Source organism: Leuciscus leuciscus (genome assembly GCF_965113295.1).
Source record: "Leuciscus leuciscus genome assembly, chromosome: 20".
NCBI classification, from domain to species: domain Eukaryota; kingdom Metazoa; phylum Chordata; class Actinopteri; order Cypriniformes; family Leuciscidae; genus Leuciscus; species Leuciscus leuciscus.
In genome coordinates this window covers 532,854-553,900 of record NC_138744.1, presented here as the reverse complement: position 1 = coordinate 553,900, position 21,047 = coordinate 532,854, and the positions used below count along the sequence as shown (strand labels likewise).

Below are 21,047 nucleotides of genomic sequence, written 5' to 3'. Positions count from 1 at the left end.
ACTGCCAAAACTTCCTGAGATGCAGCAGCTTCAGCCACTGCTTCATTTCTTTTGACTGAGTGGATGCTAGTATGGGTTGAACCACATCTTGATTGAGGAGAACATGGTCTTGATAAAGAACCTGTCGAGTTTAGGATCGATCCAACATCAGGCCAGGGTTCTTCCTCCATATCTGCTGCATGTCCTTCCAATTGCCTACGAGCACGTTGAATAATGAATCCGGATAGTGATATGCAAGTGTCAACTTTGCGTCGCAGATCTGGTTCAGGAGTTTGCACTCGACGCAACTCTTCATAAATGATCTTTACCTCAGAGCATGTGCTTTCTATGTTGTCAATCAGCTCTTTCAATTCGTCTTGGGAGGCCTCATCAGACAATAACTCCTTGCCTAATCTTGCATAATACCTCCATTTCTCATGGATGATTCTGTATCGTCGTTGTACACTTTTCAACCTTTTTTCTTGAAGTTCTCTTCCCTTTTCTGTTAGGGTTCGGGTTCTTTCACTTCTTCTCAGCCTTTCCACCTCTTCTTCTGCATGTTCTTGATCTGTAACTTCAAGCTGAACAGATGATTTGGCATTTTTATGGCAGGCTTCAGCATTTGAGTCAGACATCTTCGAATGAATATTAAATGTGTGTGGCAACGAAGCTTAAATTAGATTTGTGTGTGTTAAATTAAGCTTGTTTATATGTGAATGTAAGCTAGAATGGGCCTAAAGTAAATAATTAGGTTGATAATAAACGTACTAGCTTCTTAACAACTAGAACTCAGGATTTTCTAATTGCAGACTTCAATATTGCACCAGTTTAAACTTAACTACTTGTAAATTGCTTCAATTTTAGAACCAAGAAATATATATATAAAAAATAAATAAATAAATGATTACAAATTGCACTTCACATTGTATAACGCAATGAATAAACCTTAAATGCAGAGAGAATGCACTCAAAAATGTATTGAATCACTTATTTTTTTTCAAAAATAAAGATTTCAATATACGTGTAGTTTCCCTTTAAGTTTAACTTAAAGCTTGATTATATCTCACAAGCCCAAAATATGATTTCAGTTGTAATAATATAAATCAAACACAAGCATGATAGATTTTCCCAAACACTGTATGCAGGACAAATAGACCTTTCCTTTATGCAATCTTCAAGTTAAATCACTTCTCACGCCACCTATAGCTTCCTTGTGGCAGAGCACTTCTTGATTATAGCTTGAAATGTTGCACCTTCAAAGTCTAATCACCGATTCCCGCGATCGTTATGACGATGATGGGTTATGGGCTTTGCTTATCTGAAACGCCGGATCGCCGGCTGGCTCGGCTCTTCATCCGGTCGACGTCGACACCCGCGATGCTCTCGTTATCTCTCTCCTACCCGCGACGTCGAGCAGGCGAGTTCTCACTGTAACTCTCTTCACAACAACACACAGACACAGGTGGGTTCCTTATAACGGGCGTTTAATGCTTTGGCTCGTCTCGTTCACGCCGTGAGAACTGCATTCATAAATGAACATAGTAGAAACACATCAGCATATTATACAGGAAGCGAGATATACAAAAATGATGCTTTCCACACATTAAACAAATATACATGTGAGACAAATACCTCGTTGGCTGCTTGTCATGAAAAGAGGTTCTTGAGTCCTTTGTTTCAACTAAATCTTCTTATTATCCTCTGACTTGAGACAACTCGTATTTTAACTTAAACTTTCAGAGCCTCGTGAGGCGTCTGCTCTATCTTCCGTCTATCGGGGGGGGGGGGGGGGGGGGTGACGCAATATTTTGTCATATCCGCTAAAGTGACGCATTCTCGCGCCTTACATTTAAAGAAACATGAACAATTTGCATAACATCACATAGAATGCACATTTATACATCAAATGTCAAATAGATGAATGCATGAAATTATAAATTCAATTTTTACATGAATTATTAACGAAATGCATTGATTAGAGCATCTGTATAACAGCATTTACAGAGATAACACACACTGTCACTCAGAACACACTGAGAGTAACACACTACACACAACCCCTCACTGAGATAACACACACTGTCACTCAGAACACACTACACACAACCCTCACTGAGATAACACACACTGTCACTCAGAACACACTGAGAGTAACACACTACACACACCCCTCACTGAGATAACACACACTGTCACTCAGAACACACTGAGAGGAAACACACTACACACACCCCTCACTGAGATAACACACACTGTCACTCAGAACACACTGAGAGTAACACACTACACACACCCCTCACTGAGATAACACACACTGTCACTCAGAACACACTGAGAGGAAACACACTACACACAACCCTCACTGAGATAACACACACTGTCCCTCAGAACACACTGAGAGGAAACACACTACACACACCCCTCACTGAGATAACACACACTGTCACTCAGAACACACTGAGAGGAAACACACTACACACACCCCTCACTGAGATAACACACACTGTCCCTCAGAACACACTGAGAGGAAACACACTACACACACCCCTCACTGAGATAACACACACTGTCACTCAGAACACACTGAGAGTAACACACTACACACACCCCTCACTGAGATAACACACACTGTCACTCAGAACACACTGAGAGGAAACACACTACACACACCCCTCACTGAGATAACACACACTGTCACTCAGAACACACTGAGAGGAAACACACTACACACACCCCTCACTGAGATAACACACACTGTCACTCAGAACACACTGAGAGTAACACACTACACACACCCCTCACTGAGATAACACACACTGTCACTCAGAACACACTGAGAGTAACACACTACACACACCCCTCACTGAGATAACACACACTGTCACTCAGAACACACTGAGAGTAACACACTACACACACCCCTCACTGAGATAACACACACTGTCACTCAGAACACACTGAGAGGAAACACACTACACACAACCCTCACTGAGATAACACACACTGTCCCTCAGAACACACTGAGAGGAAACACACTACACACAACCCTCACTGAGATAACACACACTGTCACTCAGAACACACTGAGAGTAACACACTACACACACCCCTCACTGAGATAACACACACTGTCCCTCAGAACACACTGAGAGGAAACACACTACACACACCCCTCACTGAGATAACACACACTGTCACTCAGAACACACTGAGAGTAACACACTACACACACCCCTCACTGAGATAACACACACTGTCACTCAGAACACACTGAGAGGAAACACACTACACACACCCCTCACTGAGATAACACACACTGTCCCTCAGAACACACTGAGAGGAAACACACTACACACACCCCTCACTGAGATAACACACACTGTCACTCAGAACACACTGAGAGTAACACACTACACACACCCCTCACTGAGATAACACACACTGTCACTCAGAACACACTGAGAGGAAACACACTACACACAACCCTCACTGAGATAACACACACTGTCACTCAGAACACAATGAGAGGAAACACACTACACACACCCCTCACTGAGATAACACACACTGTCCCTCAGAACACACTGAGAGGAAACACACTACACACACCCCTCACTGAGATAACACACACTGTCCCTCAGAACACACTGAGAGGAAACACACTACACACAACCCTCACTGAGATAACACACACTGTCCCTCAGAACACACTGAGAGGAAACACACTACACACACAACCCTCACTGAGATAACACACACTGTCACTCAGAACACACTGAGAGGAAAAACACTACACACACCCCTCACTGAGATAACACACACTGTCCCTCAGAACACACTGAGAGGAAACACACTACACACACCCCTCACTGAGATAACACACACTGTCACTCAGAACACACTGAGAGGAAACACACTACACACACACAACCCTCACTGAGATAACACACACTGTCACTCAGAACACAATGAGAGGAAACACACTACACACACCCCTCACTGAGATAACACACACTGTCACTCAGAACACACTGAGAGGAAACACACTACACACAACCCTCACTGAGATAACACACACTGTCACTCAGAACACACTGAGAGGAAACACACTACACACAACCCTCACTGAGATAACACACACTGTCACTCAGAACACACTGAGAGGAAACACACACACACAACCCCTCACTGAGATAACACACACTGTCACTCAGAACACACTGAGAGGAAACACACTACACACACCCCTCACTGAGATAACACACACTGTCACTCAGAACACACTGAGAGGAAACACACTACACACAACCCTCACTGAGATAACACACACTGTCACTCAGAACACACTGAGAGGAAACACACTACACACACCCCTCACTGAGATAACACACACTGTCCCTCAGAACACACTGAGAGGAAACACACTACACACACCCCTCACTGAGATAACACACACTGTCACTCAGAACACACTGAGAGGAAACACACTACACACACACAACCCTCACTGAGATAACACACACTGTCACTCAGAACACAATGAGAGGAAACACACTACACACACCCCTCACTGAGATAACACACACTGTCCCTCAGAACACACTGAGAGGAAACACACTACACACACCCCTCACTGAGATAACACACACTGTCACTCAGAACACACTGAGAGTAACACACTACACACACCCCTCACTGAGATAACACACACTGTCCCTCAGAACACACTGAGAGGAAACACACTACACACACCCCTCACTGAGATAACACACACTGTCACTCAGAACACACTGAGAGTAACACACTACACACACCCCTCACTGAGATAACACACACTGTCACTCAGAACACACTGAGAGTAACACACTACACACACCCCTCACTGAGATAACACACACTGTCACTCAGAACACACTGAGAGTAACACACTACACACACCCCTCACTGAGATAACACACACTGTCACTCAGAACACACTGAGAGGAAACACACTACACACAACCCTCACTGAGATAACACACACTGTCCCTCAGAACACACTGAGAGGAAACACACTACACACACCCCTCACTGAGATAACACACACTGTCACTCAGAACACACTGAGAGTAACACACTACACACACCCCTCACTGAGATAACACACACTGTCACTCAGAACACACTGAGAGGAAACACACTACACACACCCCTCACTGAGATAACACACACTGTCACTCAGAACACACTGAGAGGAAACACACTACACACAACCCTCACTGAGATAACACACACTGTCACTCAGAACACACTGAGAGGAAACACACTACACACACCCCTCACTGAGATAACACACACTGTCACTCAGAACACACTGAGAGGTAACACACTACACACACCCCTCACTGAGATAACACACACTGTCACTCAGAACACACTGAGAGGAAACACACTACACACACCCCTCACTGAGATAACACACACTGTCCCTCAGAACACACTGAGAGGAAACACACTACACACACCCCTCACTGAGATAACACACACTGTCACTCAGAACACACTGAGAGGAAACACACTACACACAACCCTCACTGAGATAACACACACTGTCACTCAGAACACAATGAGAGGAAACACACTACACACACCCCTCACTGAGATAACACACACTGTCCCTCAGAACACACTGAGAGGAAACACACTACACACACCCCTCACTGAGATAACACACACTGTCCCTCAGAACACACTGAGAGGAAACACACTACACACAACCCTCACTGAGATAACACACACTGTCCCTCAGAACACACTGAGAGGAAACACACTACACACACAACCCTCACTGAGATAACACACACTGTCACTCAGAACACACTGAGAGGAAAAACACTACACACACCCCTCACTGAGATAACACACACTGTCCCTCAGAACACACTGAGAGGAAACACACTACACACACCCCTCACTGAGATAACACACACTGTCACTCAGAACACACTGAGAGGAAACACACTACACACAACCCTCACTGAGATAACACACACTGTCACTCAGAACACACTGAGAGGAAACACACTACACACAACCCTCACTGAGATAACACACACTGTCACTCAGAACACACTGAGAGGAAACACACTACACACAACCCCTCACTGAGATAACACACACTGTCACTCAGAACACACTGAGAGGAAACACACTACACACACCCCTCACTGAGATAACACACACTGTCACTCAGAACACACTGAGAGGAAACACACTACACACACCCCTCACTGAGATAACACACACTGTCACTCAGAACACACTGAGAGGAAACACACTACACACACAACCCTCACTGAGATAACACACACTGTCACTCAGAACACAATGAGAGGAAACACACTACACACACCCCTCACTGAGATAACACACACTGTCACTCAGAACACACTGAGAGGAAACACACTACACACAACCCTCACTGAGATAACACACACTGTCACTCAGAACACACTGAGAGGAAACACACTACACACACCCCTCACTGAGATAACACACACTGTCACTCAGAACACACTGAGAGGAAACACACTACACACAACCCCTCACTGAGATAACACACACTGTCACTCAGAACACACTGAGAGGAAACACACTACACACACACCCCTCACTGAGATAACACACACTGTCACTCAGAACACACTGAGAGGAAACACACTACACACACCCCTCACTGAGATAACAACACACTGTCACTCAGAACACACTGAGAGGAAACACACTACACACACCCCTCACTGAGATAACACACACTGTCACACAGAACACACTGAGAGGAAACACACTACACACAACCCTCACTGAGATAACACACACTGTCACTCAGAACACACTGAGAGGAAACACACTACACACACCCCTCACTGAGATAACACACACTGTCACTCAGAACACACTGAGAGGAAACACACTACACACACACAACCCTCACTGAGATAACACACACTGTCACTCAGAACACAATGAGAGGAAACACACTACACACACCCCTCACTGAGATAACACACACTGTCACTCAGAACACAATGAGAGGAAACACACTACACACACCCCTCACTGAGATAACACACACTGTCCCTCAGAACACACTGAGAGGAAACACACTACACACAACCCTCACTGAGATAACACACACTGTCCCTCAGAACACACTGAGAGGAAACACACTACACACAACCCTCACTGAGATAACACACACTGTCACTCAGAACACACTGAGAGGAAACACACTACACACACCCCTCACTGAGATAACACACACTGTCCCTCAGAACACACTGAGAGGAAACACACTACACACACCCCTCACTGAGATAACACACACTGTCCCTCAGAACACACTGAGAGGAAACACACTACACACACCCCTCACTGAGATAACACACACTGTCCCTCAGAACACACTGAGAGGAAACACACTACACACACCCCTCACTGAGATAACACACACTGTCACTCAGAACACACTGAGAGGAAACACACTACACACAACCCTCACTGAGATAACACACACTGTCACTCAGAACACACTGAGAGGAAACACACTACACACACCCCTCACTGAGATAACACACACTGTCCCTCAGAACACACTGAGAGGAAACACACTACACACAACCCTCACTGAGATAACACACACTGTCACTCAGAACACACTGAGAGGAAACACACTACACACACCCCTCACTGAGATAACACACACTGTCACTCAGAACACACTGAGAGGAAACACACTACACACACCCCTCACTGAGATAACACACACTGTCCCTCAGAACACACTGAGAGGAAACACACTACACACACCCCTCACTGAGATAACACACACTGTCACACAGAACACACTGAGAGGAAACACACTACACACACCCCTCACTGAGATAACACACACTGTCACACAGAACACACTGAGAGGAAACACACTACACACACCCCTCACTGAGATAACACACACTGTCACACAGAACACACTGAGAGGAAACACACTACACACAACCCTCACTGAGATAACACACACTGTCCCTCAGAACACACTGAGAGGAAACACACTACACACACCCCTCACTGAGATAACACACACTGTCACACAGAACACACTGAGAGGAAACACACTACACACACCCCTCACTGAGATAACACACACTGTCCCTCAGAACACACTGAGAGGAAACACACTACACACAACCCTCACTGAGATAACACACACTGTCACACAGAACACACTGAGAGGAAACACACTACACACACCCCTCACTGAGATAACACACACTGTCACACAGAACACACTGAGAGGAAACACACTACACACAACCCTCACTGAGATAACACACACTGTCACACAGAACACACTGAGAGGGAAACACACTACACACACCCCTCACTGAGATAACACACACTGTCCCTCAGAACACACTGAGAGGAAACACACTACACACAACCCTCACTGAGATAACACACACTGTCACACAGAACACACTGAGAGGAAACACACTACACACAACCCTCACTGAGATAACACACACTGTCCCTCAGAACACACTGAGAGGAAACACACTACACACACCCCTCACTGAGATAACACACACTGTCACTCAGAACACACTACACACACCCCTCACTGAGATAACACACACTGTCCCTCAGAACACACTGAGAGGAAACACACTACACACAACCCTCACTGAGATAACACACACTGTCCCTCAGAACACACTGAGAGGAAACACACTACACACAACCCTCACTGAGATAACACACACTGTCACTCAGAACACACTGAGAGGAAACACACTACACACACCTCTCACTGAGATAACACACACTGTCACTCAGAACACACTGAGAGGAAACACACTACACACACCCTCACTGAGATAACACACACTGTCCCTCAGAACACACTGAGAGGAAACACACTACACACAACCCTCACTGAGATAACACACACTGTCACTCAGAACACACTGAGAGGAAACACACTACACACACCCTCACTGAGATAACACACACTGTCACACAGAACACACTGAGAGGAAACACACTACACACAACCCTCACTGAGATAACACACACTGTCCCTCAGAACACACTGAGAGGAAACACCTACACACAACCCTCACTGAGATAACACACACTGTCACTCAGAACACACTGAGAGGAAACACACTACACACACCCCTCACTGAGATAACACACACTGTCCCTCAGAACACACTGAGAGGAAACACACTACACACAACCCTCACTGAGATAACACACACTGTCACTCAGAACACACTGAGAGGAAACACACTACACACACCCCTCACTGAGATAACACACACTGTCCCTCAGAACACACTGAGAGGAAACACACTACACACAACCCTCACTGAGATAACACACACTGTCACTCAGAACACACTGAGAGGAAACACACTACACACAACCCTCACTGAGATAACACACACTGTCCCTCAGAACACACTGAGAGGAAACACACTACACACACCCCTCACTGAGATAACACACACTGTCACTCAGAACACACTGAGAGGAAACACACTACACACACCCCTCACTGAGATAACACACACTGTCCCTCAGAACACACTGAGAGGAAACACACTACACACAACCCTCACTGAGATAACACACACTGTCACTCAGAACACACTGAGAGGAAACACACTACACACACCCCTCACTGAGATAACACACACTGTCACTCAGAACACACTGAGAGGAAACACACTACACACACCCTCACTGAGATAACACACACTGTCCCTCAGAACACACTGAGAGGAAACACACTACACACAACCCTCACTGAGATAACACACACTGTCACACAGAACACACTGAGAGGAAACACACTACACACAACCCTCACTGAGATAACACACACTGTCCCTCAGAACACACTGAGAGGAAACACACTACACACAACCCTCACTGAGATAACACACACTGTCACACAGAACACACTGAGAGGAAACACACTACACACAACCCTCACTGAGATAACACACACTGTCACACAGAACACACTGAGAGGAAACACACTACACACACCCTCACTGAGATAACACACACTGTCCCTCAGAACACACTGAGAGGAAACACACTACACACAACCCTCACTGAGATAACACACACTGTCACACAGAACACACTGAGAGGAAACACACTACACACAACCCTCACTGAGATAACACACACTGTCACACAGAACACACTGAGAGGAAACACACTACACACACCCCTCACTGAGATAACACACACTGTCCCTCAGAACACACTGAGAGGAAACACACTACACACAACCCTCACTGAGATAACACACACTGTCACACAGAACACACTGAGAGGAAACACACTACACACAACCCTCACTGAGATAACACACACTGTCACACAGAACACACTGAGAGGAAACACACTACACACACCCCTCACTGAGATAACACACACTGTCACTCAGAACACACTGAGAGGAAACACACTACACACACCCCTCACTGAGATAACACACACTGTCTCTCAGAACACACTGAGAGGAAACACACTACACACACCCCTCACTGAGATAACACACACTGTCACACAGAACACACTGAGAGGAAACACACTACACACAACCCTCACTGAGATAACACACACTGTCTCTCAGAACACACTGAGAGGAAACACACTACACACACCCCTCACTGAGATAACACACACTGTCACTCAGAACACACTGAGAGGAAACACACTACACACACCCCTCACTGAGATAACACACACTGTCACACAGAACACACTGAGAGGAAACACACTACACACAACCCTCACTGAGATAACACACACTGTCACACAGAACACACTGAGAGGAAACACACTACACACAACCCTCACTGAGATAACACACACTGTCACACAGAACACACTGAGAGGAAACACACTACACACACCCCTCACTGAGATAACACACACTGTCACACAGAACACACTGAGAGGAAACACACTACACACACCCCTCACTGAGATAACACACACTGTCACACAGAACACACTGAGAGGAAACACACTACACACAACCCTCACTGAGATAACACACACTGTCACTCAGAACACACTGAGAGGAAACACACTACACACACCCCTCACTGAGATAACACACACTGTCACTCAGAACACACTGAGAGGAAACACACTACACACACCCCTCACTGAGATAACACACACTGTCACTCAGAACACACTGAGAGGAAAAACACTACACACAACCCTCACTGAGATAACACACACTGTCACTCAGAACACACTGAGAGGAAACACACTACACACAACCCTCACTGAGATAACACACACTGTCACTCAGAACACACTGAGAGGAAACACACTACACACAACCCTCACTGAGATAACACACACTGTCACTCAGAACACACTGAGAGGAAAAACACTACACACACCCCTCACTGAGATAACACACACTGTCACACAGAACACACTGAGAGGAAACACACTACACACACCCCTCACTGAGATAACACACACTGTCACACAGAACACACTGAGAGGAAACACACTACACACACCCCTCACTGAGATAACACACACTGTCACACAGAACACACTGAGAGGAAACACACTACACACACCCCTCACTGAGATAACACACACTGTCCCTCAGAACACACTGAGAGGAAACACACTACACACACCCCTCACTGAGATAACACACACTGTCCCTCAGAACACACTGAGAGGAAACACACTACACACACCCCTCACTGAGATAACACACACTGTCACTCAGAACACACTGAGAGGAAACACACTACACACAACCCTCACTGAGATAACACACACTGTCACTCAGAACACACTGAGAGGAAACACACTACACACACCCCTCACTGAGATAACACACACTGTCACTCAGAACACACTGAGAGGAAACACACTACACACACCCCTCACTGAGATAACACACACTGTCACTCAGAACACACTGAGAGGAAAAACACTACACACAACCCTCACTGAGATAACACACACTGTCACTCAGAACACACTACACACACCCCTCACTGAGATAACACACACTGTCACTCAGAACACACTGAGAGGAAACACACTACACACAACCCCTCACTGAGATAACACACACTGTCACTCAGAACACACTGAGAGGAAACACACTACACACACCCCTCACTGAGATAACACACACTGTCACTCAGAACACACTGAGAGGAAACACACTACACACACCCCTCACTGAGATAACACACACTGTCCCTCAGAACACACTGAGAGGAAAAACACTACACACAACCCTCACTGAGATAACACACACTGTCCCTCAGAACACACTGAGAGGAAACACACTACACACACCCCTCACTGAGATAACACACACTGTCCCTCAGAACACACTGAGAGGAAACACACTACACACACCCCTCACTGAGATAACACACACTGTCCCTCAGAACACACTGAGAGGAAACACACTACACACACCCCTCACTGAGATAACACACACTGTCACTCAGAACACACTGAGAGGAAACACACTACACACACCCCTCACTGAGATAACACACACTGTCACTCAGAACACACTGAGAGGAAAAACACTACACACAACCCTCACTGAGATAACACACACTGTCACTCAGAACACACTACACACACCCCTCACTGAGATAACACACACTGTCACTCAGAACACACTGAGAGGAAACACACTACACACACCCCTCACTGAGATAACACACACTGTCACTCAGAACACACTGAGAGGAAACACACTACACACACCCCTCACTGAGATAACACACACTGTCCCTCAGAACACACTGAGAGGAAAAACACTACACACAACCCTCACTGAGATAACACACACTGTCACTCAGAACACACTGAGAGGAAACACACTACACACACCCCTCACTGAGATAACACACACTGTCCCTCAGAACACACTGAGAGGAAACACACTACACACACCCCTCACTGAGATAACACACACTGTCCCTCAGAACACACTGAGAGGAAAAACACTACACACAACCCTCACTGAGATAACACACACTGTCCCTCAGAACACACTGAGAGGAAACACACTACACACACCCCTCACTGAGATAACACACACTGTCCCTCAGAACACACTGAGAGGAAACACACTACACACACCCCTCACTGAGATAACACACACTGTCCCTCAGAACACACTGAGAGGAAACACACTACACACACCCCTCACTGAGATAACACACACTGTCACTCAGAACACACTGAGAGGAAAAACACTACACACACCCCCTCACTGAGATAACACACACTGTCACACAGAACACACTGAGAGGAAACACACTACACACACCCCTCACTGAGATAACACACACTGTCCCTCAGAACACACTGAGAGGAAAAACACTACACACAACCCTCACTGAGATAACACACACTGTCACTCAGAACACACTGAGAGGAAACACACTACACACACCCCTCACTGAGATAACACACACTGTCACTCAGAACACACTGAGAGGAAACACACTACACACACCCCTCACTGAGATAACACACACTGTCACTCAGAACACACTGAGAGGAAACACACTACACACACCCCTCACTGAGATAACACACACTGTCACACAGAACACACTGAGAGGAAACACACTACACACACCCCTCACTGAGATAACACACACTGTCCCTCAGAACACACTGAGAGGAAAAACACTACACACAACCCTCACTGAGATAACACACACTGTCCCTCAGAACACACTGAGAGGAAACACACTACACACACCCCTCACTGAGATAACACACACTGTCACTCAGAACACACTGAGAGGAAACACACTACACACACCCCTCACTGAGATAACACACACTGTCACACAGAACACACTGAGAGGAAACACACTACACACACCCCTCACTGAGATAACACACACTGTCCCTCAGAACACACTGAGAGGAAAAACACTACACACAACCCTCACTGAGATAACACACACTGTCCCTCAGAACACACTGAGAGGAAACACACTACACACACCCCTCACTGAGATAACACACACTGTCACTCAGAACACACTGAGAGGAAACACACTACACACACCCTCACTGAGATAACACACACTGTCCCTCAGAACACACTGAGAGGAAACACACTACACACACCCCTCACTGAGATAACACACACTGTCACTCAGAACACACTGAGAGGAAACACACTACACACACCCCTCACTGAGATAACACACACTGTCACTCAGAACACACTGAGAGGAAACACACTACACACACCCCTCACTGAGATAACACACACTGTCACTCAGAACACACTGAGAGGAAAAACACTACACACACCCCTCACTGAGATAACACACACTGTCACACAGAACACACTGAGAGGAAACACACTACACACACCCCTCACTGAGATAACACACACTGTCCCTCAGAACACACTGAGAGGAAAAACACTACACACAACCCTCACTGAGATAACACACACTGTCCCTCAGAACACACTGAGAGGAAAAACACTACACACAACCCTCACTGAGATAACACACACTGTCACTCAGAACACACTGAGAGGAAACACACTACACACACACAACCCTCACTGAGATAACACACACTGTCCCTCAGAACACACTGAGAGGAAAAACACTACACACAACCCTCACTGAGATAACACACACTGTCACTCAGAACACACTGAGAGGAAAAACACTACACACACCCCTCACTGAGATAACACACACTGTCACTCAGAACACACTGAGAGGAAAAACACTACACACACCCCTCACTGAGATAACACACACTGTCACACAGAACACACTGAGAGGAAACACACTACACACAACCCCTCACTGAGATAACACACACTGTCACTCAGAACACACTGAGAGGAAAAACACTACACACACCCCTCACTGAGATAACACACACTGTCACACAGAACACACTGAGAGGAAAAACACTACACACACCCCTCACTGAGATAACACACACTGTCACTCAGAACACACTGAGAGGAAAAACACTACACACACCCCTCACTGAGATAACACACACTGTCACACAGAACACACTGAGAGGAAACACACTACACACAACCCCTCACTGAGATAACACACACTGTCACTCAGAACACACTGAGAGGAAAAACACTACACACACCCCTCACTGAGATAACACACACTGTCCCTCAGAACACACTGAGAGGAAAAACACTACACACAACCCTCACTGAGATAACACACACTGTCACTCAGAACACACTGAGAGGAAAAACACTACACACACCCCTCACTGAGATAACACACACTGTCACACAGAACACACTGAGAGGAAACACACTACACACAACCCCTCACTGAGATAACACACACTGTCACTCAGAACACACTGAGAGGAAAAACACTACACACACCCCTCACTGAGATAACACACACTGTCACACAGAACACACTGAGAGGAAAAACACTACACACACCCCTCACTGAGATAACACACACTGTCCCTCAGAACACACTGAGAGGAAACACACTACACACACCCCTCACTGAGATAACACACACTGTCACTCAGAACACACTGAGAGGAAACACACTACACACACACAACCCTCACTGAGATAACACACACTGTCACTCAGAACACACTGAGAGGAAACACACTACACACACCCCTCACTGAGATAACACACACTGTCACTCAGAACACACTGAGAGGAAACACACTACACACAACCCTCACTGAGATAACACACACTGTCACTCAGAACACACTACACACAACCCTCACTGAGATAACACACACTGTCACTCAGAACACACTGAGAGGAAAAACACTAGCATCAAACACCAATACAGAAAATACAAACTTTTCATCTTTACAGTTTGAACAATTTCAGTGACTTCATACAAAGTAATATTTTCTTCAAAGAAAAGAGTGACATTCTTTCACATTCTTCCACCTCCATTACTCTCTGTAAAAAAAATAAGTGCACAGTTTTACTGTAGTAATGCTAGTGTTTTTTTTACTGTAAATATTTTTTATAGCTGTGTATGTAACCTCAGACGTCTTACCTGGACATATTGGTATCTTTGCTCTTTTACCCGTTCACTGTTTCTCTCGAACGGTACACTGTGTAACTGTTTCATTGTAACTTGGTGTTTCTGTAGGACTCGAGCAATAGTTGTTGTGCTGACAGAATTACAGTAACATTTTCAAATATATAATTATCAGCCAGCACTCTATCTTGAATCTCCCGCAGTTTTATTGCATTGTTGGCATTTTCCTGCGCATCTGAAAATATTTTTCCTCTTCCTCCTGTTGGGGGCAGCCTTTGGGTCCTGTTGTAAAAATATATTTTACAGTCAAACTTACTGTAAATATTCTATTGTAAATATTGTAAATATTCTATAATTGCAATACAAAATAAATTCCTGTAATGTTTTCATTTACTGTAAGGATGTAACTCTCACCTGTTTGTATGATGGAAAATTCGCATTACAGATGCCACTGTGGATCTTTGCAGATTGGGTTGCACCCTCAACCCTGCCTCTCTCAATGAGAGACCATGGTTCACGACTAGGTCTATAAGTGTAGCCCTTATTTCATCTGAAATAACAGCTCTTTGTCTTCTTTGTCTTCCTCCATGCATCCGCCCTCTCCCTGCCACCCTTCTCCCTCCACGAACCCGTCTTCCTTGTTCCATTTCCAAAATTAGTCTTTCTGAGCTCTACCTATATATATATATATATATATATATATATATATATGTATGTGTGTGTGTGTGTGTGTGTGTGTTCACTAACAAGTCTAAAACAAGACCCCTGCTTAGCCTTTCAGCTGAAATTGCACTCAGCAGTGTTTGAAAGGCACAAGGCTGAAATCTATTCTGTTTTGAATGTGTGGTTCACAGTTTTGACAGCAGTGTGTTAGCATTTGAACAAAGTGCTGTAAATCCACAGTGTTGTGCAGGTTGTGGTTAAAGTCATGGGATAAGTGTGTAGAGTTTTGAAAACTGTGTTCAAGCAATGAAAAACGAACTAGAGTTTGGTCCACATGAACTGCTGCTGTGCAGACTGTAGTTAGAGTTTTGCACATGTGACTCCAGTTGTGCCCACTGTCGTTTAGCAATCGAAAAAAACTGTAAGAGCCAAGTTTCTATCAAAAGCTGATTTACTCTATTGTGATCGCTATCGTAGACATCAGTGTTTATATCTGAACTTTAAACTTTTATCCCAGTACTTCTATTTAACCCTCTGGGGTCTGAGGGGTTTTTGGGGTCCTTGAGATGTTCTGACATGCCCTGACATTTGTGTTTTTTTCAGTTGCTTATAAACATATTAATGGCAAAGGTATAATTACACTCTATTTAGCACAAACAGGGCTACCATAATATGTGAGTAACATGCATGTACATGTTTGTATTTTTGAGAGAATAATGTTTATGCATGGTTATTGAAAAAAACAAAAACTAAAGTTTCTGAAATAAGGCCACAAAACACATACTAAATATTGGTCAATAAGACTTTTGACTAATGGATGTCGTTGCCTAGAGTTTTTTCTTCAAAATGATGTGAAAATCATCCTACCTAATCATTCACATAACACAATACATTGATTTAAATCTTGTAAAACACTTTTTGTTTGTAAAGGCAATATGCACAAGGGGCGTCAACCATTCAACAGCATCATGCATATGTAGTGATTCACACCTGAGGAGACAATGGGGCCCGCATACTTAATGAGCCATTCATTCAGGTGTGTCACCTATAGCCACAAGAAAGAATGCAAGAGCAATATATATATATATATATATATATATATATATATATATATATATATATATATATATATATATATTCTACCAAATTGGTTCACAGTTGGAAGCATGTCAATTTATTTTTTTATATTTTTTTTTCACAAATTTTGCTTGCAAATTGTATAATATCCAAGGAAAACATGTCTAGTAATTGTGCAGTTAATTCTCATACTGTATTTTCAGTTTTGGAATATGTATCCTCTCCCCAAATTTGTCAATAATAAAACACAATAAAAATGATTTAAAGAAAAGGCTTATATTTACCTTTTAAAATTTGTTTACATCTACCTTGTAAATATTTTTTTTTTATTAAAAAGGTTACAATTACAATAACAATTGAAGTGTAATCTTTCTTTGTAAAAACTAAAGTATACATTTTATCAACATATTTCAAAGTTAAGGATTCATTACTTCGAATATAGCCTACATTGACAAAACATACTATATTTAACATATGAGCAAAAATTGGCAAACAAAAGCTTATTTGAGGTGGCAGATATTTTACAGTAAAAATGTGTAATCTATCCAAAACTAATCAACGAAATGTTGTCTTTCATATGTCTGTAACATAGGTCTTTCGTTTTTATTATAAGGAATATAAATGTTAATTTGTAGTTTAATACGTTGCTTATACAAATACATTTTATTTCAACATATTTCAGTCGATTTTGACTCAGTATAGCAAAATAGTTTGCTAAAAGCAGATCATTTATTCACACACAGAAACGCAATTCAAATTTAAACCGTCTTTTTGCGAGTTGTGGTAAACAGCGCATCTCTGCCGTTCATCATTCACACACAGAAACGCAAGTTTTTGCGAGTTGTGGTAAACAGGGCATCTCTGCCGTTCATTCATTCACACACAGAAACGCGATTTACTTGAGAATGAAAAAAAACGTACTACAGTATTCCATCCGTTGCTCCTCGAAATACCAGCACTTCTGAGGTACGTTTTCCATTATTATTATTCCTCACAGTGCTGCGAGACAGTGTAGACAATGATCTGAATAAACTTGATGTGTTTTCTCGAGCTGATATGTGGGCGTTCACAGTTTGTATGGGATCGTCTCAGTCATTTGCGTTTGAATCGCGCGCGCTCTCCGTGGGCGGGGCAGATTAAAACTTAATGAGCTGAGATGAGAACGACTGACATCTCTCTCTTTTCATAAAGATTACATAAACAGAGAATATTTGTTTTAAATAAAAATTACTTCATTTAAAAGAAGAGAATTCAAGCTTCATGCCTGTGTGTCTGTATGCCTGTTTGACTGAGTATTCGTTGAGTTATTGTTCATTTTCGGACGCGTTTCAGAATGGACTTCACTGGCAGAGAGGAGGCAGAACTCGCATCATGTTTATTTTTCTTTATTTGGCGAAAAAGCACAACACTTTGTTTTTATTGTGAGTATACACAAAAATAATACACATTTAACAGAATCGATTGATGTATGAAACTTGTTTGTAATATCAAAGCAAAATGAATCTCTTTTGAACTGATAAAAAAAAAAAGCGAGCTGATATCGCCGGCGATACTGCCGACCCCAGGGGGTTAAGCTGTTTCATGACGACTCTCTCTGGGTCAGCGGCAGCGCCAACACAGATTTAAAATGTTGGGATATGATTTTGTCAAAGGTTTAATAGACAGATGAATTTGAAGACGATCATGTGTGTGTTTGAATGGAGATCACAGTATTTTAAAGATGAATCGTGCAGCTCTACTGTCTTATCTCTCTCAGCATATGAGCAGCGCAAGGGCTTTCAGTGCTTTCAGTCTCACGTCTCTTCCACACGTCCACTTGAAATGGATATTACGACACTCAACACTCATATGGTGCGTTCATGTCATCTCGTAAAGATTGTATTTATGAGTTGAACGCACATGAACGCCTCCACAATAGTTGCTTTTCCACCGTGGGGCCGAACGGTTCGTATAATGGTAATGAATCCTCTGCCGGACCGTGCTGGTAGAATCCGTGAAGTAAAGTCTCCAGGATTGGTCACTTGTCTGTTGCCTGGCTGCCAGTTTCTCTGTAGTTGGTTAAGCGCTTGTATTACATCCCAAAGAGCGGCTGCTATCAAACCCACAGTGGAGAATGAAGCCGTAACCGCACCAGCTGACCCGGATCGGCACGGAATGGAACGGTTACGCAACGAGAACCGTTTGGCCCGACAGTGGAAAACCGGCTAATGTTGTAAATACGAGTGGGAAGCTCTGGATTTTCTATAAACCCTTATCTCATCTTTTTGCCACATAAAACAACAATAATTATCTATAAGCATACCAATTATTGTTCAATAAGAGACAATAAAGAACTAAAGTCCAGATCCGCTGGACCCTTAGAATCGTCCCAATCCTCCCCTGCTAACACACAAACACACACACACACACACACACACACACACACACACACACACACACACACACACACACACACACACACACACACACACACACACACACACACACACACACACACGTTCTTTAAAATGTTTACAAATACACTGAGCATTAAAGCACATTCACACACACGTTGGGTTTCCATGTTTTATGAAATAAACATTTCTATCAAATTTTCCATAGAAATAATAATCTCTATAAGAACAATAAACTCTATAGTCAATCCCCTAATCTTAACTGATGTATTTTCACAATGTGAACTAATGAGTATTTGTATATATTTGTTCTCTACAGGTTGGAGGCTTGTGATGTGACAGATGAAGGTTGTGCTGCTCTGGCTTTAGCTCTGAGTTCAAACCCCTCACACCTGAGAACACTGGGTCTGTCATATAATTATCTAGGAGACTCAGGAGTGAAGCTGTTGAAGGATCTAAAGGATGATCCACATTATAAACTGGAGAGACTAGAGTAAGAATAGTTTTTAACGATTTTCATCATCATATTTTCATTTAAAGTTCAAATGGCTGATTTACTTACTAGAAATATAAGTAAATTGGGTAACACTTTATTTTACGGTGCCCTTGATACAGAGTAATTACTTAATTAGGTACTTAGTAATAGACGTTGTAATAACATGTAACAAAATGTACTTAACATGTAACTAAGTTATGGAACAGCCTGTACTTACAGATTGTAATTACACACATGTAATAGGCAGCTACTGTTACACATGTGTAACAAGCCGAGTTGGATGAGGTTTATAGATACACATGA

At 43.7% G+C, this 21,047-nt stretch overlaps 1 protein-coding gene and 3 long non-coding RNA genes across 4 annotated transcripts in view; 1 reads left to right on the top strand and 3 right to left on the bottom strand.

Moving 5' to 3' along the window:
• LOC309484537 overlaps positions 1-20,561 on the bottom strand; it is a 102,705-nt gene extending 82,144 nt beyond the window's left edge. Inside the window, exon 1 of the long non-coding RNA XR_014200901.1 lies at positions 20,301-20,561. This is a non-coding gene — a long non-coding RNA (uncharacterized lncRNA). The remainder of the gene's footprint in view (positions 1-20,300) is intronic.
• Positions 1-21,047, bottom strand: part of LOC309484529 — a 349,759-nt gene that overhangs the window by 116,165 nt on the left and 212,547 nt on the right. The window lies entirely within an intron of this gene.
• LOC309484394 (NLR family CARD domain-containing protein 3-like) overlaps positions 1-21,047 on the top strand; it is a 69,655-nt gene that overhangs the window by 38,468 nt on the left and 10,140 nt on the right. Inside the window, exon 8 of the mRNA XM_082150700.1 lies at positions 20,568-20,741. Coding sequence (XP_082006826.1) covers positions 20,568-20,741 — 174 coding nt within the window. The remainder of the gene's footprint in view (positions 1-20,567; positions 20,742-21,047) is intronic.
• Positions 1,447-1,761, bottom strand: LOC309484549. Its single transcript, XR_014200912.1, has 2 exons — positions 1,612-1,761; positions 1,447-1,499 (listed from the first exon to the last, which is right to left on the bottom strand). It is a non-coding gene; the product is annotated as an uncharacterized lncRNA (long non-coding RNA).